The sequence below is a fragment of the Tyto alba genome, unplaced genomic scaffold (genome assembly GCF_018691265.1).
Source record: "Tyto alba isolate M040663 unplaced genomic scaffold, T.alba_DEE_v4.0 Super-Scaffold_14, whole genome shotgun sequence".
NCBI classification, from domain to species: Eukaryota; Metazoa; Chordata; class Aves; order Strigiformes; family Tytonidae; genus Tyto; species Tyto alba.
In genome coordinates, this window is record NW_024881276.1 from 2,244,820 (window position 1) to 2,272,307 (window position 27,488).

A 27,488-nucleotide genomic window follows, 5' to 3' on the forward strand; every position below is an offset into this window, starting at 1 on the left:
CTATTTTGGGATGCAGAGAAGTGCCACTTCCTCCTCGGCAGTGTGGGAGAAGATGCACCGAGCCAGCAGTCCTCAGATTGCTTTTCTACATCCCCCTCACCATAAGTAGATTCTGGATTTAGGGTGCTCCTCCCACCTAAGAGTTGCTTTTGGTTTGGATGGGTGCAGGGGGAGCGCTGGCTGGAGCGCAACGGGGGATATGGCAGAGGGAGAAGGGGGCGAAGGAACCCCTGACAGCCAGGCTGAGAAAAGAAGTCCATAACTGCTGCAAGCCACAGAGCCAGACCAGCACTCCTCAGCAGGGACACCGGGACCAGAGACAACGGGAGAAGAAAGCTTTTCCAACAGCTTTCAGAACCCACGGATTGCCTCAGCCACGCTTCTGGGTGCTGCCTGTCTCCTCACCCGGAGGGAACTTTTTAAGCGCTTCACCTCTTGGCTCTGTTCCCAGGTCATCTTCTTGCCTTCCTCCCTCCCCTACTCATCTCTCAGCAGCTCCCCGGGGACAGGCCACCTTCCCTCACCGGGTGATGTATTTCCCAGGTCCCTAATGGAGCAACCGTTATCAGTTTGAGAATAGCCGTGCTAAAATGCCACGTCTTCTCCAAAGATCATGAACAGTAGCCCACAGCCCAAGGTCCGATTAATTAATTCAGATGTGTGGCTTTACTGAAGAAAATTGTTGCCTGGCAGTGAGAGAGCCAGGCAAGATAAGAAAAGCACACACAACAAAAAAAAAAAAAAAAAAAAGCCAAAAAAAAAAAAACCTGGAAATGAAATTGTTGACTCATATTAGTTATTAATTCAAGGCCTCAAGAGAAAACCACTAATGTGAAAGTTTGAAAACTGAGGAAAAAAAAAAACAGACGATAATTAGAAGACAGCAACTCAGCAAGACAGAGGATTAGCCTGCTCCAAGGAGCAACAAAGGCTGGTATTTTGGTATTTTCCCACATGACCAACACCTCTGTGGCCAACAAGAACACGTCACCCTGGGGTGCTGAGTCTTGCATGCTAGTCATGCTAGACCTAGCTGTTTTCTGGGAATAACCACTGTGGGCTCAAAAACCTGTATACCCCTCCTTGCAGTCCTCTGGGCATGGAAAAAGACACCCAAACGTTAGTGAACCAGTGGAGGAGGCTCACGGCCCAGGCGCTCGGGCGGCATTTAGGTGTGCCACTTCCTGGTCAGCGTGCTGGTGTTAGGAAATCCACGTGCTTAATCTTAATTATTGAGAAAAGCTCAGTACTGAATCTCGGAGGCTAACTGTCCTGCATTAATTTCACAGTTCAGACGAGCCAGTGTTTGCATGTATTCGCTTCAAGCACTACTGCAAATAGCAGGCTGTTTTCTTGATAGAAAAAAAAACCCTTCCATCCGCTTTCTCTCAGCATCTCGGCATGGTAGACATTTCCACAAGCTACTGCGTGGCTGTAGCCTCCCTTCTTGCAGCAAGGCAAGCTATGGCTTTGATTCTGCTGCTACTGTTTTTTTCCTCATTTAGATCATTTGATATGGGTGTATGTTTTACGATATAGGTGCCCAGGCTCGAAAGGGAAGAGCACTGTCACATCCCACTACATTGTCAGCAACCACTCGGCCACACTCCCATTGCAAAGGCAAAAGGAAGAATGGGCTCATGCTTGGTGGCTCCCCATGACTTGTGCAGGGTAGTTTATATGCACAGTGGTTCTCTCAGCCATTCCCACAGCAGGAAGAATTGGCATGGGTATAGAAACCTGCAGAAAGAACCAGCCTCTACCCAAAATGTGTCTTTCTCCTAAGCCCAGCAGTAGTCCTGGGTGCAGTGCAGTATTAGTGAAGTATACTTCTGGCTCGTGAGCTAAAATCTTTGTTTTCCTACTTGATACTGCAGCTGGCATATTTCCTTCTCCCTACACTTCTGACTAATGCCCATCTCAAAATCCAGCTGGCTTTTTGAGGAGAGGAAGCTCTGACAACAGTGGCTAAAAGCCTTCCCTGCTCTGACCTGGCAGGTGTTGCGGCACCTATCATTGTCCTTCAGCTCAGAGTGAGGCAGAATAAGTTAAAAGGAGGGAGAAAAAAAATAAAAAAAAAAAAAAAGAGGAAAAAAAAAAAAAAAAAGAGAACAAAACAAACAGACAACACAATAATTTATTTAAGGACCAGTAGAGGGAAGTCTCCCAAATATTAATTTTGGGGGTTGGCAAAACTGAAGTCAGCCAAACAGAGTCCAAAAGAAACATTAAGGTAGAGAATTATTCTGTTTCAGCTACTGGCTAAATCACAGAGAGGAAGGAACTTCAGGCGTTCTCACTGTTCTGTTGCTGAAGTAGCAATTAACTGCCTTTCACAGTGCTATTAGGCAGTCAGCCTCATTCCAAGGGAAGATGTCTCAAGACAAAAGATTTAAAAATACTCTTTTGTTTGCAGGTTCCTTTTAAAAAGTGTTGTTTTGTTCTGTTTCTCTTTTTTTAAGTCACATTTATTTGACAAAGGAACCTCATAATTTCACTGAGTTTAAGATTAGATCATTAAACCTGAGACACCACTATTTGTTAGTCGTCCATGACTCTCAACTACAAGATCGCATTGCAGCAGTGGTTATCATTAAAATCAACATGAAAATACTCTTATTCATTAAAACTAGAGATAGTATGATGTTCACTGAAGACCTCTGCAGTTTTTACATAGGAAGACTTGCCCTGAGGGTTGACACTACCTACAATATTTGCTGGACATCTCCTATAGCCAGAAAATGGTTTTAGGCACTTCAAACATAGTGACAGCTAAGCAGAAGGGATTCCTGTTCTTGGATCTCATTCTGACAGTGTAGCAACCCTAATAACTTTTGTGCACAAGTCAGTTGTCAGGATACCAGTAACCATGATCTTCATACATCCAGGATAAACACAGCGCTGTGCTAGCTAGCAGTAGAACTGCAAGAGGGACTGACCCCTTCTGAGTAAGTATTTAAGGAGCAAACACTATCAAAGAAATCTTTAAGGCAGATGTATGTCAAAGAGACCCCAAATGCAGAAGTAGAATGGCTGAAATAAACAGAAATGTCGTTAAGTCAGTCTAGTAATTGTCTCGCATCCCTGGTACCTCATCTGCTAAGGACCAGAAACACGACTTCCAATTCCACCCGAGTTAGTTAGCATTCCTGTCAGCTGCTTTGCATGAACTCAGACCAAATTAAACGCAAGCATTTTAGTCATCACTTTATGTTGGGTTTCATGACCTACAACAGATCATTAAACCTATGACATAATAGGCATCTTAACTACTATGAAAATCTACATTTCGGCATAGATATTGCCAGAATTTAGAGAAGATAAATGAATTTCCCTAGACAATGACAACGCCTTCCTGACATTGCCTAAGATCTTCGTGTTACATTTAATATAAATATAGTGTTATCTTATTAAAAGGTGCAGATAGGCATGTGTGATGATTGTGGGATAACACTGACCGTCTGTTGAGCACAGTGAGACCAACCTGGTGCCACTGGGTTTCCTTCTAGCTTAGGCAAGTAACTACCACAGCTGCCTTTCATTACAACTCTCAAACCAGCTGTTTTAAATACTAAATATTAAATACTAAAGTAGCTGGCTCTGCAGCTGCTCTGATATGGAGCAGAGGAACTTTGTGGAAAGCCTCCTTCTACCATGCACTGTCTTGTAGAGTCTCCCTAGGAATGGTTTGCATCAGCCCATTACCATTTCTCCTGCTAGGACCCTGTTTAAGCCCATTACCTGGGAATCCCAGCTTCTCAGTGCTTTTCTCCCAGAACAGATAGGCTGCTTCTTTGTGACCTCGGGGGCAATGGTGAGTGAAGTCGGAGATGTAGCTTTGCTGCTGAGAAGGCACGTATTTAGTAGGTAGAATGTATTACCAGGACAGTGGCATGTTGTAAACACCTAGAATTGAGTAACTGGGTCCCAGGAGCTCAATGGCTTACAGTTTGCAAATGCGTGGGCAGTTGAAAGTGAAGCTTCAGGAGGAAAGTAGTTAAATATGGCCATTCTCATGATGAAGTCGGTACCCTATTGTTCAGTTTGAGGACAGAAAATTCCAGTTCAGATACATTGCAAGGCATTTAAAGTCTTCCAACAATACTGTCTTGAAATCCCATTCAAAAGCACCCAGATAAAAATAAACTTTACAATGAAACTCAGGCTTTGGTGTACAGAATGCACTCAACCTTACAAAGATTGATCTCTAATCAGGCAGCTTACTGCTATATTCCCTGAGGTGTCTGCTAGAAAAGATGATTTTCTGAGGAACAACATAGTAGAAAATCCACATATATATATATAGTTGGAACTACTTAGCAAATCTTATGAGAGAGTTTACTCGAGTAGTAGGAGTGCTTACGATGGTCTTCACTTGAGAGAATTTGAGTCGCCAAGTCTCCAAGGTGTACCCTAAAACTTGGTGTCCACTCATTGAAGCTGACCAGCTTAACGGGAAGAGACTACCACCACGGGTGATTCAATGACTACTACACACCAGTTTGGTATGCAGCTTATGAAGTGATGTAGATCACCATGTCAAAGCTTACAATAGCATCTCTAAGTCTGAAATATGGTCCCGAACTCCCTTTAACTCAAGCAGAAGATTAATGTGGCTAATTAACAGCCAAGGTATGGGAAAGACATGTAAATTCTTTGCATGCAAGATTGTGACCGAGCCTGCTTTTTTTAAAGATGATTGTGATGACCGTGCCTTCATTGAAAGACTTGTTCTGAAGGTTCATGCTAAAATACTACCGTGTGCTAGGCTTTCACCACCCTTCTAACATACGAAGGCATAGAGCTGCATGTACATATTAGTCACATTAAGTCATAGCCATCACATTAAGATGGTGTATTCAACTTTTGGAAATTAGCAGAGAAGTGTATGCCCTGGTCAGAGTTTGCAACTAACATAGGTGGACTATATCATCTGCTACAAGATTAACTGGAAAATCTGTGCTTTTTCCTGACCCCGGGGATCTAGAAGTGATTTATGTGCAGCAAATGTGAAGAGACGTGATGTTAATTAATGTGGTTTCTTCAGAGCGTGATCATGAGCATACATCAGAACTAGCTGTCTAGTTTCAGCCTGCTGCACAAAGGACAGATTCTCTCCGAAGGGATCTGTTTTCCTCGCAGGAGAGCTGAAATGGTATGACCTGCCTGCAGCACACCTGCCGTGCTTGCTGTGTCAATAACCTGACATCAGTCTTGCACCATCTCTTCAGGAAGGGTGCCGAAGTTCTCCAAAACTCCAGAATGATGTGTGGCCGCTGTCATTTAGCAGAGAATTTGTCTTCCAATGACAAAAGTGTCAGCAAGCCTCAATTACTCATTCAGATCAGACTTTAAGAATTGCACATCGATAACGAGCTCCACCACATGAACCTTGGACCTTTTAACAAAGGAAACCTGACCTGCCCTGACTTTTCCACTCAAGACTGCACTGGACTGTGCTGATCTGCATCTGCAGCCTGTTGTTCCACCCTGGGAGAGAGCTGGTGCACGCCAAGGGCTGCCTTTCTTCTTGTAACCCACGGGACAGAGAGACTGCAGAAGCGTGTGTGACCTCCCATATTGCAGAGGGGATATAAGGCAGCATTTTGTTGCAGTTGCAGACATTCAAATTCAGACATAAGGCTGAGCTTGGCTTTCTTAAATTCCAGCTCCAGAGGATGTTTTCAGGAATCTTGTGGCCACGACCTACAGTGGAGTTCAGCACTACAATTTCATTTCACAAAGACCACTGTGGACTTTAAAAGCCCAAATCTGGGCCCAAAGACTCTGCAGGTCTCTGTAGAGAAGTGTACACCCAATGTCTTCTCTGGTTCAGTTCAACAAAGTCCTTATTAATGGAGTAGAGAGAAAAAAAGCTGACAGGACTCATCGGTGCAGTGCAGCACCTTTCAGCTGGTTTCCATTCACTCTCCCATATGCAGGTATGGATGCCCATAGCAAATCAAGAGCCGGATTACAACCAAGATTTAAGTCACTTCCTTGCCAAAGCAGGACCCACTCACACCAGTGATGGCCCACTTACACCAAAACCACTTTTATACTCCAGGCAATGGCTCATAACTCCTTAGAAAGGATTTTTAGGTCCTCTTCAGACCCAGGTTCAGTGGACCATTACACATATCTTCATATAACTGCCCTTATTGAGGTCTTTGGTTCCCAAGAGCTGGAAAAAACAGCAAGGATTGCCACTGTCTTCTTGCCGTTTTCTTTGCAGTCTCAGCTCCTACTGCTTCAGTTGCTGGCAAAGTGAATCTCTACAGTGCCTCTGCCGAGAAGAATTACTGCTGTTGCCTCAGGGTCTGATACAGCTGGTGGTAAACTATCACCCTGCTCTCCCAGCTACCTTGTAAGGAGCTTCTGATTATCTTCTGGGCACAGATACTGTGTTCTCATTCTGTGTCAGATACAGAATGATCAGATTTTCCTCTAGCCTAGATAAAACACTCCAACAACTAGTTTAATTTAGAAAAAAAAAAAAAAAAAATTCTTTCACGTACGTAAAACAAACATAATAGAGGAATCCAAGCCATTACAGAAGAAACAATACATTCTTTTAGATCAGGCACAAGCATTTTTCTTCCACTTCAGATCAGGGGAACACCCTTCGTAACCAGAAAAGGTCCATCACCCCTTCAAAAAAAAAAATATGGTGGAACCTCTACAAACTTTGCTCACTCACTTCCAAGAGACTTACCTCAATCACTCATCCCTTCCTCTGGGTAGGAGCTCTACATAAGTCTATTAAATACCACTCCTACCTCTTGTCTAATCCTGAACACCCATACTCTACCAGAGCAGAGTTAGCTACTTTGACAAAGCAACCTGTACAATTTTTATAGCAGCTCTCACATATCGCTTGAATTAAGAAATAAGTGGCCAACAAATATGGACCTAGAGTACTGCAAATGCTTAGACTGGAGTTGGCTAAGAGCGGTGGAGAGGAGTGGAGTTTGCTGGAGGTAATGCCCCACGAATCTGGGGTTCCTCCTATGCGATCTGTGTGCTCGTGAGACATCAGACCCCTGTGACATCAGCAGTGCTGTAGTAGTGCAACGTGCAAGCCAAACTGACCCCAAGCACGTCGTTTTGCAACTCTGCAAACACGAGGACACAACGTCGGCAGGAGGAAAGATGCTGTCACAGCATAACCCAGTCTCAGAAGACTAGATGGGGCCCTTAGGGGTTTATATACTGTATATGTGTAATGGTTTAAAAAGGCCATCTAATTTCCATTCAAGTAATGGTAACAGCTGTTATCTTAGAGATACCTTTATGTTTTGGTCAAAAACTAGATAGTGCGGATTTTTTTGCCTCAGGCGATCTTATAGGACACTAGTGAAGTCAGGCTCTGTTTTTTCCAAGATATTTGCAAATGTAATATTTATCAGCACTAACCTTATTACTTTAGTCCCTGATTAATCCTTAAGGACACTACAACTATTATCTGGCAAATGTAATAGTAACTAATTCAATAAAGCAGATTAAATGTGTTTAGAATTACCTATCCAAATGCCTACTTTCGAAAGGCAGATGTAAGTTTTGCAGTTACGAGATTAAAATGACATCGCTAGAGAGAAATAAACTATTTTCTTGAGATCTCCGGTACCTCTTTTCATCTTGGTTCAACCACACCGGACAGAGATTTTGAGTATAAAAATTGGTCAGGTTTGAGCTTTGTTTAGAAACTTGTCTGATAATTAGATGCAAAGGCTGTTAAATACATATCATTCTTCCACTGTGCAAGCATAAATTATTTCCTGCGATAATTTCACTGTACATGTTACTGGGGTGTATATAGATCAGAAATGGATATTTATAATTATGCTGTATTTGTCTTCACCTCTATCTTTGTTTCCAAGGGTTGCTATGCATAACTGTTCTTCCACCTCCTGTGTTCTCATTTCGCAGGTCTTGTGAGTCTCACAAGGATGAATCCTCTCTTCCATAGCATTCAGCATTTATACAGTGACCTGATGAAGCAACTTGGGTGAAAATAGGGGCAGTACTGCAATAAGTAGTACGTCTTCTTGCTGTTAAACCTTGACATAAACCATACTGCAGCCTTCCTGCGCCTTCCTAGGACAGCTGCCTCAAGCAGTGTAGGCAAACTGAGAAACGTGCCAACAAGGGAAACATTTTCAGGAGCTTGCCTCTTCTCTAAACTCAGATTTCCTGGGAATGCTAAAATTTATGCTAAGAAGTATGCCCAATAGTTACGAGTGACAAAAATGTCCACGTTCATTAACACCAAGTCAAGATACCATATCCCATTTCCTTCGATGGCTATCGCCACAGTAATCCATTTATGGATTGATTTATTTCGACACACACACCTGGGAACGGTAAGAACTGCAACGAAACACACGCCACAAAATATTTCTGCCTAGCAAGGAACATTGCCTTCAGCTCAGCATGTCACACTCTCAAAGAGAGCCCTGGGATGGCCAGGGGGTATTGCTACCAGAGGGACCCCCCACCCTTCCCCATGGTGGTGGGATGACTTGTGTTCTGCCCTCCCAGAGCCCGGAATTTGCTGAAGGATAACCGAGAGAGGCTGGGAGACTCCCGGTTTTGAGGAGCCGACCTTGCCCCGTCCCATTGGGAGAGACTGAACGTTTTTTCCTGGAAATCAATGCCGATTCTGGGATTTACTGCTGGACAAAATGGGAGTGATTATGGATCCCACAGCTTTCAGGCAATGTGCACGACCCCTGGCAGAGGCCGAGCTCTCCCGGTCTGTAGCCACACACTCCCTTATGATTTCCCAGCTCTGCCCAACACGCTGACCCAGCCGGTGGCAGGGCGGATCCAGCTGCAGGTCTGGGTCACGGGTGGGGGCTGCAGCGGTGGCCTTGAGCCTTCGGCTCGCTCCAACGCACCGTGCTCTCGGCCGGACACAAATTTTTAAAACCCCAAGGGAAAAGCGAGAAGGCTGGGAAGCAGCGCTGCTCCCGCGCCAGAAACCGCTGGCTCGGCGGGGCTCCCTCTGTCCCCCTGCAGACCGCGTCCCTCTGCGCATCTTCTCGCATCCCTCCGTCCTCCTGCATCCATTTGTCCTACAGCATCTCCCTGGGCATCCTCCCTCCGTCCCCCCGGGCATCCTCCCCCCGGGCATCCTCCCCCCATCCCCCCGGGCATCCTCCCCACCCCCGTCCCCCCGGGCATCCTCCCCCCTTCCCCCCCGGGCATCCTCCCCCCCATCCCCCTGGGCATCCTCCGCTGTCCCCCTGGGCATCCTCCCCCCGTCCCCCCGGGCATCCTCCCCCCATCCCCCCGGGCATCCTCCCCCCGGGCATCCTCCGCCCCGTCCCCCCGGGCATCCTCCCCCCCCCCCCCGTCCCCCTGGGCATCCTCCCCCCAGGCATCCTCCCCCCAGGCATCCTCCCCCCTGTCCCCCTGGGCATCCTCCCCCCGGGCATCCTCCCCCTCCCTGTCCCCCTGGGCATCCTCCCTCCATCCCCCCGGGCATCCTCCCCCCCCCCCCCCCCGTCCCCCTCGGCATCCTCCCCCCCGGGCATCCTCCCCCCCCCGGGCATCCTCCCCCCGGGCATCCTCCCCCGTCCCCCCGGGGCATCCTCCCCCCGTCTCCCCGGGCATCCCCCCGCGCTCCCCTGCCCACGGACGCCCGCTCGCAGCTCCCTCCCGCGGGGATGGCGGCTTCCACTCCGCATGATCCCCAACGCCGGGGACACACACACACACCCCCCCCCCCCCCCCCCACCCGCGCCCCCCAAAACACCGCTGACAAAACCCTCCAGCAGCCGCACCGGGGCCGCTTCCCCCCCCCACCCCACCACCCCCCCGTGACGTCAGAGCGGCGGTTGCCGGGGGGGGGGGGTGGAGAGAGGAGAAACGCCGTGGGTATGACGTCATCCCGCTGCCGTCCCCGCGCGCGCGGGACGGGCGCCAGCAGCCGCCGGTGCCCGCCCGGAGCCGCCCCCGGGGCGGAGCGCGCAGCGAGCGCGGCGCAGGGCGGGTCCCGGCGCAGAGCCGGTGCCGGGTGCGCTGGGCCCGGGCAGCCGCCGGTGCCGGCGGGGCGATGCGGATGGCGGTCGGTGCGGCAGCGGGCGAGGGGCCAGCGCAGAGCCCCGGCCCCGCCGCCGTGTCGCTGGGCCTGAGCGTGGCCGTGGTCTCCAGCCTGGTGAACGGTTCCACCTTCGTCCTGCAGAAGAAGGGGATCGTGAGGGCCCGCGGGAGAGGTAGGGGCCCGGCGCTGCGGTGGCGGCGTTGGGGGGGGGGGGAACCCTTCCCCTTCCCCCCCCCCCCCCACACCCCCACACCCCCGGGGGGGCTTCCCAACCTCTCAGGTCCCCGGAGCATCGCCCCCGGCACCGTGCGGGATCGGGCCCCTCGCCCCGGCAGCGGCTGGGCCTCCCCCGGGGCCGCTCCCTCCCCGCGGAAGGGCCGCGGCTGCTCCGCGCTGCGGGAGGCGAGGCGGGCGGGGAAGAGGCGTGGGGGGGGGGGGGGGGCGCGGAGGACGGGCCACCCCCGTGTCGGGGCACACGCTTTGTTTTTTTTGGGGGGGGGGGGTCACCGGGAGCGTTAGCGGGGGCCGCAGCGGCCGGCTCGCCGCGATACGACACGGGGGGGGGGGGGGGGGGACACGGACACACGGACACCCACCCGCGTGTGCCTGCCGACGTGGGGCTCTCCTGCGGCATTTTCACGCACCCGTGGGACTCTTCTACCAGTTTCCTTGGCTCGGGCGGTGCGTGGCCGGGGACGGCGCCGGCGCGCCTTGTCGCTTGGTTGCTCCAGCTCTCCCACGGACACGCGCGTCCAGCGACCTCAGTCGCGTGTGGTGGTTCCCTTCTGGAGGGAAGAAAGGCACCCCAGTGTCACGGAACCCTTTCTTTCTTTCGTTTTTCACACTGGAATCCCCCTCCCCCTTACTCTTTTCGGAGAGGAACGTATTCAGGAACCGACTGTGCTATCTAGGCAGCTTAGCCAAAAAAACGCTGTAAATTCACAGAGTGTGAACCTCTTCTGTACTTTATTCTGAAATCGGAGCTCCCCAAAGCACGCAGCCTCTGAACAGCATTTGCTTAGTTGCATCCTGATGCTTTAAATACAGAAAAATGCAATATATTTATCTGTTCTTAGTAACACACTTGTATGGGAGGGAAAAGTTGTGAATACAGGTTAAATGGGGCATTTTAATTGTATTTCTGTGGTCAATAGCCATTTGTTCTGCAGGTGATGACGTCTGTGTGTGTATGAGCGTGCGGCCCTAGGTTCTGGGAACTCTTTCTTACAAAAAAAATCCTTTTTAGTGACCAGGACATGCTAAGTATTTTATCTGTATACGTGTGTATATGCCAATGCATGTATACACATCTACGTATCTGAGATGGTTCGTGTTGGAGCAGCGGCGCGTTTCCTGCGCCTGCTGCATCGAGCGTATTCAGGGTGGATGCAGTGGAAGAGAGCAAGCTTGCAATGATGTTACTACCAGCTGGCAGGCTGATCTAACAAGTTTATTTTGCTTTTCTGCAATGACCTTACAGTTAAAGGCCTCAGACAAACTAGTGTTTTGCAAGCACGGTCTCCTTTTCTCTCCAAGATGGCTGTAATCCATTTTTATTGTCCACAGAGAGAAATCATGTTTGCATCATAGATACAAATCTCTTTTTGTAAGGGAAACGGTGAGAAGACCTGGGAGAAAGGAATGCCTGTCTATCCCGAGGGAGCTGGAGGAAGTTTCCGTTTTGCAGTATAGTTGGGTCTAATTATTCCTGAAGAGCTTTCAGTGGAGCGCTGGGTTAAAAGTGGGTGATGGGTGTGTGCCCGCCCTCTCAGTGCTGGCAGCTGTAAAATAGCCCGTTTTGAAGATATTACTGATGTTTATTTGTGTTTCTTGCCAGGTGAGCCGTAGTATTTCCCTGTTGTCGTGCTCGGCGCGGCGACATCCAGGCAAACACCCTGGGTTTGCCCCTATTGAATGTTGTGAAGCAGTGCAGTTCTGCCTTGAATCAAGCAGTCAGAGCTGTGAGCCCGAGCTCATCAGTGTCAGATGATGTCTTTTTTCCATTGGCTTCAATAGGTGGTGTATAATTAACAAGGAGGCACTTCAAGTCTTTTCCATCTTCTCTATTGAATCAATAATATAGTATTGGTGCAATTAGGAGTCCTTACGTAGTTAGAAACAGCAGTGGGTGACAAATATTTTGCAAATTTATCTTTCTTGAGTCAATATTTTCTATCATTTGTGCCCCCAACAGTGTTTTTATTTCATATGCGATAACAAAAGTCTAAAAATTTTTACACCCACTCTAAAGCTGGCCATTTTCATTAGTCATTCTTCATCTCATTTCAATTATATAGCGTGATTTCCAAGCGCTTAGTATTTTATACATCTCCAGGGTTATAGATTACTGCGTCTGTCTTTCATTTGGGATTTCAGAATAGGTTCACTATTGCCTGTTCCTTCAGCAGCCCTTGAGAGAGCATCTTCCCAGATAAATGCAGAGCTGAATTGCTAGAAAGAGGAGCAGAACGTAAGAGCGTAACGTGATGCCAAGGTCGCGCTCGGTGGAGGCCGGGTTTTGGTTTATTAAGCGGTCGTTAGCCTTGATGTTCTGCAGAAGCAGAACTTAACGAAACGCGGTACGCGGGCTCCCCTGGCCCATCCCAAGGCAAGAGCCTGTAACCCGACAGCGAAAATAATCATCCTTGAGCTTGGGAGACACCAAGGGACAATCCAGAGTTTTTACTTCTCTCTTTGGAGTGGGGCAGTACGTCAGGAATTGGGGGGGCTTCGGTTGCAGCACTCCCCAGTGCTCAAATGTAGGGGGGCTGCGTTCGTCCGCCGAAACCGCGTGTCAAAAGAATTTCTCTGCTGCAATACCTCCAGTGCAATTTCACTGAGTTTCTGTGAGGAAACTACTTGATCCAAGCCCTGTTTCGGTTCTGTAGGTTTCCCATTCTCCTAGTGGTGGTTCTCATCTCTGCATTCAAACGTCGCTCTCAGCAGCGTTTGGTGACATTTTGGGTGCTGTTCTACACAGCACCACGTTAGCATCACATAGGTGCTTCAAACTGGAAACCAGAACTTTTAATACGTCGCCTTAAGAAGGTCAAACTCAGGCCAAATCTAAGCACGCTCTCTCTTTTTTTTTCTTTTTTTTTTTTTTTTTTTTTTTTCCCTCCCTCCCACTCCGTTGCCTTGAAGAACGGGGTTAAGATGAAGGCCCTTAACAGTTGAGACGACTGAAGTTTATTCTGTTTCATAGTTCCGATATTGCAATTCATACTTTTCTAATACATCTTCCTGTATTTCCTCTTCCAGGTACTTCGTACTTAACAGATATAGTATGGTGGTCTGGCACTATTGCAAGTAAGTATCTTAAAAGGTTTGCTTCTTCTCAAAAAGAGAAGTTGAGCTTAGATGGTGAAACAAGACACCGGGAAATCAGGGTTCTCATCTTGAATCTCACGCTCACTTGACAGGAAATTTTCATCCCTCAGAAATATCCCACCTTTAGTAACTTCTCACTCTGGATTCTGTGTCTGACAGTGTTTGAGGAAGCAAAGAGCTGGGACAAACCTGAGTCAGACGTCTTTCCACATTTCCAAACCGTTTGGTACTTGCAGCCCTTGGCAGCTATGTGCTGCTCTGACTCTGGGTTCCTGCACGATTTGGGTCTCTGGATTGCACCAGTTCGCTCAGTTTTTAATAAAAGTCAGAGCTGAATGAGAAATTGTCACTCTGCACAAAAGGGCTCATTGAGCACATGTTATTTTTCAGATCGGAAAGCACTTAGCCAGCCTCAATTAGAAAAAAAAAAAAAAATCCTTTTTGATTTCTAGTTTGACAGATACAGTTTCAGTTTTGCTTTTAATCTGTAAGATTAATGTGAAGCCCTGTGTGGTACTGATAGGAGATCGGTAATTTTACTCTTGGTATCGTTGTAAACTCTGCTCACACTGAGTTCGCTCTCTGATGTGAATCCAGAGCCTGGGGAGCAGCGAACTTTCTCCTCTTGCAGTCCAGCCCTAGCTGCACCCAGGAGCTTAAAATCATACACCACCTTTAGACTCTAATCCAGCCTTTTGTGAATTATTTGGAAATGTTCTGATGCTGTTTCTGAGAAGTGTATGAGTCCAGTTGTGCCCTTTGTTTCGTGGCAGGAAGGTAAGTCTCTGTTTTTGTCATCTTCAAGATACGCAGAAGGAATGGAAATTGATAGATCCCTTGAAGTACAAAGTTCACAGCATGCGTAGAAGCCAACGTTGCTTCAGAGGAAAACTCCTCAGCTAATTTAACCTGAGTTTAAGTAGTTCTTTGTCGGCTTCCTCCTTTGCCAGGATTGCTACTGCTGAAGTAACAATAAATCTGTGCGTTAATCACTGTTGTTCATCACTCACGGGGCTCCCATCTTGAATCTTCAAGCAGAAAGAGTTAAAATAAGAGAGGTTTTATTACAGGCGTTTATCTTGGTGAATCGGAGAAAACGATTTCATGCTTAAAAGAGCTGACTGAATTGAATGAAGGCAAAGCAGCTGAAGGGAATGGTATCGGTTGGCTTTTGTCCAGCGGCTAGATGCAGGTATTTCAAAACAAAGTCTCAGTGAGTTTACAAAGGAACCAAGGGAAGAATTGCTTAAGGATATTGCAGATTCAGGATTGCAAGAGAGTCACAAACAGCAATAGCAAGGACCAGGTGGGCACCTATGGGATGCAGAGAAAGGCGATGTTTGGGGAATTAGCAATATCCCCAGTTACCTGACGTAATTTTCTCAGGCAGAGGGTTTGGGCTTTGGATGACTAACAAAACCCACATAAGCTCTATCAACTTGTTTTTACAATATTTGTTGAGATGGTGAACAAGCGTTTCTGTGTTGGCGTGCTGACTCAGCATAACTCTGCCTAACCATTTTGGGGCCTTGGATCCACTGGATTACTGAGGACTGCAAAGGAAGGGCTACAGATTCTGCTACGGAACTTTTTCTTATACTGCAGTCGAAACTGATTGCAGCGTGTGTACAGGTATTTCAGTAAGCATTAAGCTAATTAATTGGCTCATTAATTAGTTTCAGTACACGTTTTGGTAGCAGCAGTGTAGAGGCGGCTGGGTTTTATAGTGGATACATCTATGGTAGTGTTTTATTGCAGATGGGGAATACCCTTATGAAGTGAATCTCCTGTTTGTCTTCACGGACTGGGCTTTATTTCATGTTGTGGAGCAGCGTTGAGGCTCCTGAACTAGACTTTAAGATGAAACCAGGCTGGGGGATGCGCTCGAGGAACACGCTCAGTGCACACCAGCTGCAAAAAGACTCTCAGTCCGTGGGAGCAGACTGAAGTTAATCTGAAATAAAACCCCTGACATGCAGAGAGCAGACATCTTTAGCTGTACGGATCTACTCCTGGTCTGCTTAATAACGTAGAGATGTCGATATGAATCAAGTTTTGTGTTGCAATAACTTGGGGGATATCGATACTCTTAGCAAGTTTAAAGCCTGATGTGGTTCCAGGAACTGAAGCCGTGTCTTGACTTACAGCATTGATGTATTTGGAGGGGAATTTGTATCCAAAGAGGACTAGATAGGTCAGCAGCAAAGGTCTTCAAGGTCAGATAGATGGTAACAGTTACTGAGATTCTTTTTTTAATCGCGCTTAATTAGTCCTGGTCTCTTGTTGGTAGCGGTAAGAGACTGTTGCTTTTACTCTGCAGTGATACTGAAAAACTCTGCTGAGTTCAGTTGCCTTACAATATATGCAGTTTAACTGAAGCTTCTGAGACCTAATTTATGGATTGGTGTTGGTGCCATCTGTTAGGGTTCTTCCAACAGAACCCTGAGGCATCTGACCTCCAAAAAAAAAAAAAAGGAACCTTTTGTCAGAGTCGCTTGGAAACACATGAAATCTGCAGAAACACAGCATGCCAGCTGTGCCCTGTCCTCTGTGCAAGATCTGCCCCAGTGCCTTCAGATGCCTTGAAGATAATGCCAAAGTTGCCACGTGTCTGCTGATAACCAAGGCCGATACAGGCCGAGTTACTCTGTTCCCAGGGGCAGGGAGACCATCACTGACTCTTGTGCTTTGGAAATGCTGCTCCTTAACTTCTCTGGCTTGCTGCTGCATGTAGAGAAAGCCTCCGTGAATTGAACTTGTGTAATTTTGCCACACTCCACACTTTTGTAAGTTTGTTTGTCTCCTTCGCGCTTCCTGTGGGTTACACAGGTCTTCAGCTCTACTGATTATGTGAGCTAATTCGGTAAATTAATTAATGTTCGCACAGTGCTTTGCAGGTGTAAAGAACAGAGTGATGGTAACAATACTTGATGGGTGAGGGCAATGCCAGCCTGAGCACAAAGACAACTTGGATTCTTTAAATATTTGTAAATGCTGATAACAGCTTTTAACATCAACTGGAAATTTGAGCTGTGTGTAGTTTGTGTTCAATCTCAAGGTTCTTGCCAGTTACCACAGACCCTGTAGCTATGCAAGCATCATGTTGGCCTATTACAAACTTGCCAGCACTTGCAAAACCACCCAGCTTTGCTTTTTTTTTAGCTGAAAACTTGAATGCATGAACTGTTTATCACAGCTGTGATGTGATGTGCGGTAGTGTGGTACATCTTGGAATTGGCTTTTATTGAGAGAATTTGCTGTACCCTCTTGGATCTTCTTGTGTGGCAAATATAAATCTTATCTTAAAAAATAACTTAAAAATATAGAAAAATCACAGCCGTTTTGCTTAAGTGCAAAATTAACAGAGCTAAGCAAATATGTAATATCTGTTTTCCAGTTAGGTCAGTCTTTCCCAAACAGCATTGGGTAAGTTTTCATGACTTCTTTTTACAAAGGGATTTAAAGGCTTATTTCTGGTTCTCTTGGCAGTGGCTCTGGGTCAAATAGGGAATTTCTTGGCCTACACTGCAGTCCCGACTGTGCTAGTGACGCCCCTGGGAGCTCTTGGCGTTCCATTTGGGTAAGAGTTGGCTTTTCTTGTTCCCATCTGAATGTTGTTACTACTTAATAAAATGTCAGATGAACTCAGCGATCACCGGAGGTCCGCTGAGAAGGTGTCAGTCTCTGTTAAGGTGTCGCCTCTGAAGGGGTCTGTTAATGATGTGCTATAATGTCACTTATTCCGGTTTTCCCCAGCAAAGTGGAAGGGGCAGAAGGCAGTGGTGAAGAAAGGGTTCCTGAGTACCTTCTGCTTTAACTACCACGATGATGTGGAACAGATAAACATTTCCCCCCCCGCCCCCTTCACCGTGGTTATTCTGGACTCTTCCCTTATTCACAGTTCCCTTACTATGTAGATCTTTCCTTTTATCCCACATTCATTCTCTCCCCTGCTATCCACAGCCCACATGGGTTTATTGATGCTGATTTTCATTTAATTGGATTTGGCCCCTTTCCTGAAGCAAGGTAGTCCCTTGCATACGTATGCCCCCCCGCTTCTCGAATGTTACGTTCATGGGGGGGGGGGGGGGTGGGAAGAACAAAAATGGCAGTGAGTATTCCTAAAAGGAGTTTTAATATGCAACTGAATGCTTTGTGAACAGCTAAACTACAGTTGTGAAACTGCTGCAGTGGAAAAAGTACAGTTCTTTAAAAACAAAGCTGTGCGTTGCCTCGATTTTTCTGTTGCCTACTGTTGGCTGCTGAGCCGTGTATCTGACTGCCCTTCAGAGCACAGGTTGCTTTGCATGGGCCTCGTGGGTGACTTCAGTTTTATACGCTATGAAGCACGTTGATGGTGCCCTGCTTACCACCTATTATTTTATCCTAGGTCACATAATTTTGTGTATTTTGGTCTGAGCTGAGCCCCGTGATCTTTGTAACCAAAGGTCACTTTTATCTCAGGACTGCGTAGCACCTATAAAATGGGGCTTTGTGACAGCTCACCAAATTGTTACTGGGAAGATATCTGACTCGGGTGCCAGATGCCTGGTTTGGGGTTTTTTTGGATGGGGTGATGGTGGTGGTGTTTTTTGGGGTGTTGGGGTTGGGTTTTTTGTTGTGTGTTTGTGTTGTGTTGTTTGAGTTTTTTGGTTTTTTTTTTTTTTTTTTTGTTTTTTTTTGTTTTTTTTTTTGTTTTTTTTTTTTCCCCCTGAGATGAGACATCAAGGTTTGAGTAAGGCTGAGACAGGATGAATCTTTCCTAAGATAAGTCAGAAATGCATTTTTGAGGATCCACCAACATTTGATGGTATTCCTTTAAGAGGGAAATTCATGTCGCACATCACACTTAGAGCATTATTAAGAGGATGTAGCCAAACTTTTCATTTTCTTCCTCTTTGTGAAAGCTCCATTTTAGCTTCTTACTTACTGAAAGAAAAACTGAACATTCTTGGCAAGCTGGGATGTTTGCTGAGCTGCGCTGGATCTGTTGTTCTCATCATCCATTCCCCAAAGTCCGAGAGTGTAACGACTCAGGCTGAGCTCGAAGAGAAGCTAACAAATCCAGGTACTTTGTTCTTTTATTAACTCGTAATGATTTTGTGAGACTGATCAAGAGCACGCAGGAGAAAGAGGCTTACCAGGTAGGAAAATTGACTTCTGAGGAAACCGTGACGTGCCAGGAGCAAAGCAGTACAGCTTTTGTGTAGGAAAACCATGCCTTGCTGTACTTGGGACTTGTCACGTTTATTGATACGTGTGTGCAGAAAGGAAAATCCGGGTACTTTTGAAAACATTATCCCACACAGCAAGCTCAGAAGGTTGGCCGTTTGAACTTGTAATTTTCTAAAATTACAAAAAAAGTCTATCTTGCTACTTAGAGATGAGAGGTGTAATTCTAGGATCTCAATTTAAGTTGTTTTATACAAAACAAAAAATACTGATTGGCCTTTGTTCTTTAATTCTGCGTGTTTTTTTATTAAAAGCTTATCCTAGATACCAGTTATGTTCCAAGGAGATTTCTTTGCACAATAGAGGTGGGTAGAAATAGGCTGTTCAGATATATGCTGAAATGCCTGTTCTTACAGAGAGTGTGAAGCCCCGTTAGCTGCTGGGGGACACATAGGAGACTTAACATGTGCCAGACCCACTTTTATTTTTCTTGCATAAGAACTAAACTGCCAACTATTGTTATTTCTTTTAATTGCTTTAGGTGAGAGAAACTCGAACCCAGTAACATCAGCTATCCAAAAAATTTGCAAACAAAGAAAAGAAAACAAATACCGTGGTCTAAATTTACCATTTTAATCTGACCAAAATGAATTGGAAATACATTTTTTTTAAAATTGTAAAGCAGGAAATGTTTTTCACCAGTGTAATCTGTGTATTGATGCTGTAATGTAAATGATATGGCCTCCTAGTTCTTCCAACTCTCCCTGCTCCTCCCTACTCAACTTAATGGAATTTAACTTTATTTAAGCTCTTTTCTAGATTCACGCATTGTGTTTTATTGAACTGGTTATGAATGAGGTGTTATTACTGCTGTCTGTCACAGGGCTTTAAGGAGTATAATCCTGATGGAAGAGAGGATAAAAAAAAAAAAAAAAGCCATCTTAAATCCAGTTCAGTTGTGCAACAGTGTTTATTTTACTACATGATGATTTGTTTTACCCGAAGAACATGACAACATCATCATTTGTAAACGCCCACATCACCTGGACTGGATCTGTATTCAATAGCAAATCTTAATTGTGGTGTAAACCTGAAGTTCCCTGGTATGACATGATTTGCCTGCTAAAATCCTTAGAAGACCAAGAGTTCTCACCTTGCTATTACCCTGTTTTCTTTTTGTTTTTCAGTTTTCGTGGGTTACCTCTGCATAGTGCTGCTAATGCTTCTCCTGCTTATCTTCTGGATAGCTCCAGCTCATGGACCTACTAATATCATGGTATACATCAGTATTTGCTCTCTGTTGGGCAGTTTCACTGTTCCCAGCACAAAAGGCATTGGGTTGGCTGCTCAAGATATCTTTCACAATAACCCGTCGAGTCAGAGGGCTCTGTACCTCTGTCTGGTACTTCTGGCAGTATTAGGATGTAGCATTATCATTCAGTTCAGATATATCAATAAGGCACTGGAATGTTTTGACTCCTCTGTGTTTGGTGCCATCTACTACGTTGTGTTTACCACCCTAGTCCTGCTGGCTTCAGCCATCCTTTTCAGGGAATGGAGTAATGTAGGAGTGGTAGATTTCTTGGGAATGGCTTGTGGATTCACCACAGTATCTATTGGAATTGTTCTTATACAGGTCTTCAAGGAATTCAACTTCAATATTGGGGATTTAAATAAACCTAACATGAAGACAGATTAAGATATTTTTTAAGGGGAAACTGGATGGCTCAGGGAAGGATGCAGAGCCTTTCATTTCTAGGTCACTGATTCAGATATGATTCAGGTTGGTCTTTACCCTCTGACGATTTGGCAGCCTGTGTGAAATGAATTGGTAGCCTCCATCCAGTTTCAAAGGAACAGTTGTCCATGTACCCCAGTCAACACAATAAATGACCTTAATTGGAACCACTGATTGAGTCAGCATAGAGACCGATGTATTTCCTTACTGTAAAAGGCAATCCATCAGAAAAGATCTGGAGATGTTCTGACAGACCTGTGTGTGAAAGCTTGTATTGTGGCTTCCAAGGTACCGTTTCTGTGGGCTGAGAACATCAGTTTCTAATGCACTCAATCTGACACCTTTCATGAGTGATGTATACCTTAAAATACGGGGGGGAAAAAAGCGAGTGGAACAATTTGTTCATCTCAGTATAGCCATGTGTTCACTGTCAAGGCTGTGAATTCCGAGACAAATGTTGGCTGAGCCATGGACTGCCGATTTGTCCTTTTTAGTGACTGTCCCGGCAACTGGGTCTGCCATGCGGTGAAGACACTGGGGAGTTTTAAATTGAATTCTTTATACAGAGCACTGGACCCTTAAAAATCTTGTCACTAATTACTTAGCAGCTGATGGTAGTGTCCAGGTACGCATTTTTATTTGTAACTCACGTGCATTAAGACATACCGCATTCATCGGTTTTTAATTGGGAGCAGACAGAAAGACTGTGAAGGATGTGGAAATGATGCACAGGCTCATTGCCTATATGGTGGCTTGTTTGTAAGCAGCTCAGAACTATTTCAGTGCCTTTGTAATCCAAAAATACTGCATAAATGTGAATGTATTTATTTCAGATGGCCTATACGAGTTTAATAATTCAGTTTCACTGTCTGTAATATTGGACTGTGTTCAAATTCCAAACACGTAAAGCATCCAGAAAGAGCCACGCATTTTTGGAAGAATTTACAAACCTGAACTGAAGCCCTTAGAGGCCTTGACAGCTTCTGAAAAAACCCACAGTCCTAATGGGAAGAGGTACTCTATGGGAAGACTGGTTTGAAGCAGTCCAGCATACCTTTGTTTTAGTTAAGTGACTAAATAGAGGAAACCGTTTTGTGAAGTAGCTAATAAGCAGGGACCATCAAAAAAGAAATTTGAGAGAGAAAAGAGCATGAGAGTTCTCATTCGTCAAAAAAATACGGTCTGATCCTCTTGTAACATGGGAAAAGGAGGTTAAGGACTGAGAAAGCTTAGGCATTCAGAAAGCTGAGTTTCACATAACCCACAGGGATATACATTCAGATCCAGTAATTTACAGACCTGTGTGAACAGTTCAGCCATAATATTTTGACAAGTAGTACATACAGCTTAAGCTATGATTGGAATTATTCTGAACTGTTCCGTTTAAACTGTTCAGAGATTATTGATGTGTCAAAGAAAGAAATAGTTTATTTTCATGTCCTCTTTATATTTGGTAGTTAAAACATCATGAATCAAAAAATTGTAAGGGAAGCTTGAAAAGTAATGAGGGTTCATTTCCATTTAAGTACAAAAATGGAAGGGTACAGTGCAACTCAACACCTCTAGTTCAGAACATCTTTTGAAACAAACAAAAAAGCCCAACGTGATTACGAGACAGTATTTGAAAAAGCTGATGAGACTTTATCAAGAAACCATGAGTATAGCTTTGTGGCTGGCTGACAGGAACGCGGACGTTAATTAATGGGGAGTAACACTGTCCACTCTCGTGATGTTTTTTTGTTGACCGGAATCAACATTACCTTAAAACTCAGTCTCCACTTTCATTTAAAAGGAATGTTATGAGCCCTTCTGATGGCAGCAGTAATTGTGAACAGTGGATCCTAAAGGTGTACTGTTCTGAAGGGACTGTCCTGAGGGGGTGAGAGCCCCACCATGGAGTTTGGAAGCTTGTTCCATTAACTCCAAACTGGGGGGAAATGACGCTGAGTTGGCAGAAACGTGTGTTGTTACAGGCCAGCATGGAAACTGGGTATCTTGGTGAAAGAGAGAGAAGGCCATCTTCGTGGATGTTCAAATATTGTGTATGCTTTCTAGAAAGTTTGGGAATTGTAGAGGGGAATTGAACTATGAAAGCTGGCTCAAACTAGCCTCTGTCCGTTACCGATTGGAAGATGGTATCTTGGTTCTCAGCAGGCAGTTACGATTTGACATATTAATTCCCCTTTTTCTGATTGAAACGAATTGTGCATAGGTTAGGAGACCTGTAGTGACCTACTTTTTAAAACCATGTTAGCTGTTTTCTGAAGCGGTCAAGCAGTCTTTTCAAAATTCAGATTCAGAGTTCACGAGTTGCATGTTGGTTTTGTACCAGCCTTTACACTCTGAAGACTTCATGAGAATCTTTAGGTCACAATGGAAATGATTGTGGTCTCATCTTAGTCCTCCTTTGGCCGTATTTGTTTGTCTTGTTTTGTTTCAAAATCCATTCCTATTTGTTTAGAAAGTGCCTATCCTAGTACGTTAGGTGCATATGCAAATTATTAGTAAATATTAGATCCAAAATAACTTGACTGCCCTGTCTAGACCTTGCCATTTTCTGCACCACACACACAAGTTTACTTGATAAGCACTCACTATGCAGAGTAAGAATAAAGTAGCAGCCGTGTTCTGTGGTCTTCTGACCATCCTTACAGCTGATAAATGTCTGCATAGGTTTCTTCTCTTCTCCCCAGCTGCTCCTCATCTGTGATGAGCTTTCTAGAAATGTCTAGTTAACCTTGTTGTTTAAAACAGAGATGTCAAAAGCCAGCACATAAGATGAAAGACATTCTCGTGGCCTTGCACATCATCTGTATCTGCACCCTTTTACATCATGAATGATAAACAGTGGACACCTTCATTCCTGCTGCTTTGTTCGGTTTGGAGCAGTGTTCTTTTGAGTTTTGCTCTACCTGGATCTGGTTCAGTTCTAACTTTAGAAATGTATTAGCATTTTCTCTTGTCACTGTTGGTACGATTCTTCCCCCCCGCCTTCATCCCACACCTTCCTCGTTCTAGGTGTCCTACCTTTTTTAGTCCTCTTGCTTTTCTGATTTAAAAGGAGGCACTGTCGAAGCTGAATTTTAGCTGTTCCCTCTATTTTTATTTTTTTTTTTTCCCCAACCCTTTGTCCAGCAAGCACTTTGACTAAGACAGATAACCGAGTTCCATCATCTCAGGGAGCAAATGTGCATAGTTGTCTCCTGAGCTTTGGTGTCCCTCACAGATCTGCCCGTTTCACCTTCTCTTTGCATTATGTCTGTTGATAGCTACGAGCCAGATGACTTCAGTTCTGATTCCAAAGTAGAAGTGGGAGAGGCTACGCATACAAAAAGTGAACTCATTCCAGTGGGCGGATGCATTTGAATTAAATTCAAATCCGTATGAAAGGCATTTTACTCTGTATGTCTGGCTTTTATTATACTCGTCAAACATATTTACTTGGTACTCACTTGAAGATAGCTCTTGGATCATTATCCCTTCAGTGTCTGGAGGACTTACATGTGTCAGTCACGATCTTTATTAGGTGTCAAACACAAAAATCCCTCAAATGTTCAGTAGAAGAATAGAAACCTTTTTGATACAACCAAAAAAGAATTTGTTACACCTTAAATACTTGTGTAAAAAAGAAAAATATCTAAGCAAGTTATCTGCTGTATTGACTTTCCAGGACTCTGTATGTGTAAATAGAGCCTACTTATTAGTGAGCTGCAACTAACATTAATAAGAACCTGTCGTATCACAGTTTGACAAGTGAGGCTTCCTATTAATAATCTTGGTTTATATTGAACGTATGTATTTTTCTGAAGTAACTAGCACTGAGAAATGAAAACACTGGATTAATTTGTTGAGACACTGGAAACTGAGGTTTAGATTTCCTTTTTATTTTAAAAATAGAGGGTTTGTATTTGAAGAAAGATTTGGGGTTAAGAAGTATGGGGTGCTTTAAATGGGCAGTTGTTTGCACATTGTGCCCCTCTCACCTTCTTGTTTCATAAATATAAACCATCAAGGATTCTACAGATCTTCCTCAGTTGTCTTGAGATGGTGTAACTGCTGAAGTTTTACTGTTAAATCAAATGTTATCAAATGTTTAGCTATTATCTGTTATGTTTTCCTTACAGACATTAGTCTTTGTAATAACTCTTTGGTGCTACTGAATATGGGCTTAAGTGATACAGAATTGTCGTGTGTACCATGTAAGGCACCAATTACATCAACAGTTATTACTAGTGCCCAAGTATTTCAGACAGCAGTGTTGAAATGTTAGGGATTAAGAAATCTTTTTTTTAAAAGCTTCAAATAAGTTTGTTTATTTTTTATTGGGCTTTTGTGTGTTGGGGTCCCCCCCACCCCCAGACAGTTGCTCTACAGAGTGGCAAATATTACACAAAAGGGGTAGTTTTAAGTTACATCTTTTTTTCAGCTGTGGAACTTTCTCTTGGGTTTTGTTGGTTTTTTTTTTTTTGGGGGGGGGGGGGGAGGGGGAGGGAGGGGATGGTTGAGGGTTTGTTTTTTTTTTTGTTTTGTTTTCCTGGAATGTTAAAAATAGTTCTAATGGAATATGGGGAAAAGGTGGATGACAACAAACATAATGACAGGTTTGGTTGCTTCAATGCTATTGCAATATAGTTACTACAGATTACATAAAAACGGTTTATTTTACTAGCTTCCAAATAATGTATATATAGATTTGTTAATGGCTTACAAGTCAAGCTTACTCTCTTTGCTTTTTAAAAAATAGATATAGGCATGTTGTATTTGCCTTGTGTAAATTATAAAAGGCTATTTATTAAGTTTTCTGATAACTAATCTATTTATTAACCTGTATTGTTTTAAAATAAATGATTTATTTCTAGCTCAATGCTTGTTTTGTGACTCCTCTTTATCACATGACAGGGAGGGGGAAATCAGTTTCCCACACATCTAGCTACTGTACAGCCTAATCCCAATTCATAAACACAAACTATTTCCCTTACACTTTTTACAAAATAGCAGCCTTGCTTTTGGGCGCAGAGCAGTTACCACCCGAAGGGCTCGGTTGTCATATAGTGGTGCCTCCTGGCAAGCTGTAGTCTTACTGTCTTCATTGTACTGAAGTTTGCTCGCAGGTAAAATGAACGCTTCTCTGTCAGAAAAGTTTGTTGGAGCCTGCATCACTTCAAACTGTGTCTTAAGGGTTATCACATACTCTGTTCATGCATTGCTGTACACTGGCTACTTGCTAGGGCTTTTATTTCAAGATCTCCACAGTTGGGTGTGCATCGAGTGGCAGCAGCTGTAAGGAAGTCTTGTGTCATCAGACTAATTTACTGTCACAAGAGCTTCCTGCAGAAGGAATTGCTTGGAAAATTACAGTGGCTGCCCATCTAACCCTTCATCTGAAATTCCTAGCTCCTCTCGTCAGGTACTGGCAAATACATGACTTTCAGGCATGGGTTGGAGGTTGGTTTGGCTTTTTTTTTTTTTTAATGGGATTTATGATAACTGTTTCAGTCTTTGTGCTCGTGTTTTAGGGAATGCATCGGTATCACTGCTGGTCAAAATCGAAAGTTATTTTTAAACAAGGAAATTAGCTCTGATACAATATAAAATGTTGTATGCAGTGGGAAAGATTGGCATCGATTCTTTACTGGATGTGTCACTGCAATTTGATTTTTAAAGGTGTTGGTGATTTTAATACAACATACAAAAATAGACCAGAAAACTAGAGAGGCTTTCCCTTTTACATACAGCATCTCCAATTTTTAAATAAATAGGATAAGGAACATGTATTTTGAGAACAGATTTTTAGCAGGAAAATTCAACTCTGTGTTTTCTTCTTGTGCATCTCTGTACTTAGGCCTCCAAGGCAGCGTTGTGGAAGAGGCAATTGCGCCCTTTACTCCACTGTTACTGTTGAAAGCTTGGGACATAACCAACCCTGAGCACATGTATCTCAACAACAGAGTTCGTATGGGAAGAGTGTTGAAGACCAAAACCTGATAGTGCCAAAAGAAAGAGGAAAAAAAAAAAAAAAAAAGCCCCACTGATTTTTCTGAGGTTTATTGGAAGAGCTTAAGTCTTAAACAGAGTATCGTAAGTGCCTTGTGTGTGACAGTGCGACTGTTGTACGAGTAGACTCACAGACGGGGGTTCTTTGTTCTGCTCAGCTGTTTTTGTGAAAAGCAGCGGGGACGTGGCCTCCAGAGACCCTGTTAGAGCTGCCCGATTCCCTAACGGATTCTTCGGCCGGGTACAGACCTCACTGTGGGTCCACCCCAGACCATCCCTGGTGTGGGATGCCTTAAATCCCCGCCAGCTGGCACCGTTCCGCCCGGGGCCCGCGTACCAGCGGGCACGGGTGGGAATGCCTGCCACGGGGAGTTGGTCGGTGTGCTGCGTGAGCCGGGCTGTCCTACCCGGTAACACTTCCCGAGGTTGTACGGGTGGTATCTTTCCTCTTTGTCCTTTTACACCTTACGGGATGCTTAGGCACGTGGTGGAGATTGAGCCCTGAAACCCCCTGTCCCGTAGCCTTGCAAAAGGAGCTACGCTCGCTGACCTCTTGCGAAATTCACTGAGCGCAAAGATAGTTCCGCTGCGGGAGAGGGCCAGGATGGTCAGGTCACCACCTTTCTGATACTTGGGAGTTCTTTCCAGAGACTCGGCAAACATGCCTGAAATACCGTGCTGTTGTAAATTACTCAGAGATGCTTGGGGTATTTTCTGTTACTGAGCACAACTCCTGGCTTTGAAGTAAAGATTTAATCGTTTCTGGTGAATTGGGAGCACTTCAAAAAATTCAACTTTTGTGTGAACAGGTGACAGTCTGTGAAGCAGAACTACCAGTTGAAGAAACGTGAGGAAGAGGATTAACAGATAACAACTGAAGTCCCATTGAGAGTCTGTAATGCTCAAATTAGTCCAGTTAGTATTTTCAGGTGTTTATCCCCTTCATTATTGCTTTAGGTCAGTTGAGAGGTGGTTTTGAAGGGAGGAGAAGACTAAATTCACTTGTTTCAGATGTGGTTACTGCTTAACTCAGGAATATGTATGTGTTTCCAGTATTTGGCACGGTCACAAGCATGTTAATTTCTTTAGCTCCTTTAAACTTTGAACAGTTTTATGTATCCGTGCTTAGATGCTTCTGTTTATACTGTACTGGTTTAGGTGGTAGAGGTGTTAATTTTTTTTTTAATTCATTTGAGGAACCCTTTT

General features: G+C 44.7%; 1 protein-coding gene across 3 annotated transcripts; it reads left to right on the forward strand.

The window, feature by feature from the left end:
• Positions 1–9,903: 9,903 nt before the first annotated feature.
• Positions 9,904–26,273, forward strand: NIPA1 (NIPA magnesium transporter 1). Of its 3 annotated transcripts, none has more exons than XM_042788900.1 (6): positions 9,904–10,220; positions 13,310–13,357; positions 16,868–16,958; positions 18,286–18,446; positions 19,738–19,826; positions 26,131–26,273. In XM_042788900.1, exons 1-6 carry the CDS (start codon positions 10,061–10,063, stop codon positions 26,188–26,190), a joined length of 609 nt encoding a protein of 202 aa, XP_042644834.1. In that variant the 5' UTR covers positions 9,904–10,060; the 3' UTR covers positions 26,191–26,273. The 3 variants fall into 3 exon arrangements, with proteins under 3 accessions (XP_042644834.1, XP_042644835.1, XP_042644833.1); XM_042788901.1 differs by lacking the exon at positions 26,131–26,273 and adding an exon at positions 23,558–25,152 and having other exon boundaries at positions 9,906–10,220; XM_042788899.1 differs by lacking the exon at positions 26,131–26,273 and having other exon boundaries at positions 9,906–10,220; positions 19,738–25,152.
• The last annotated feature ends 1,215 nt before the right edge of the window (positions 26,274–27,488 follow it).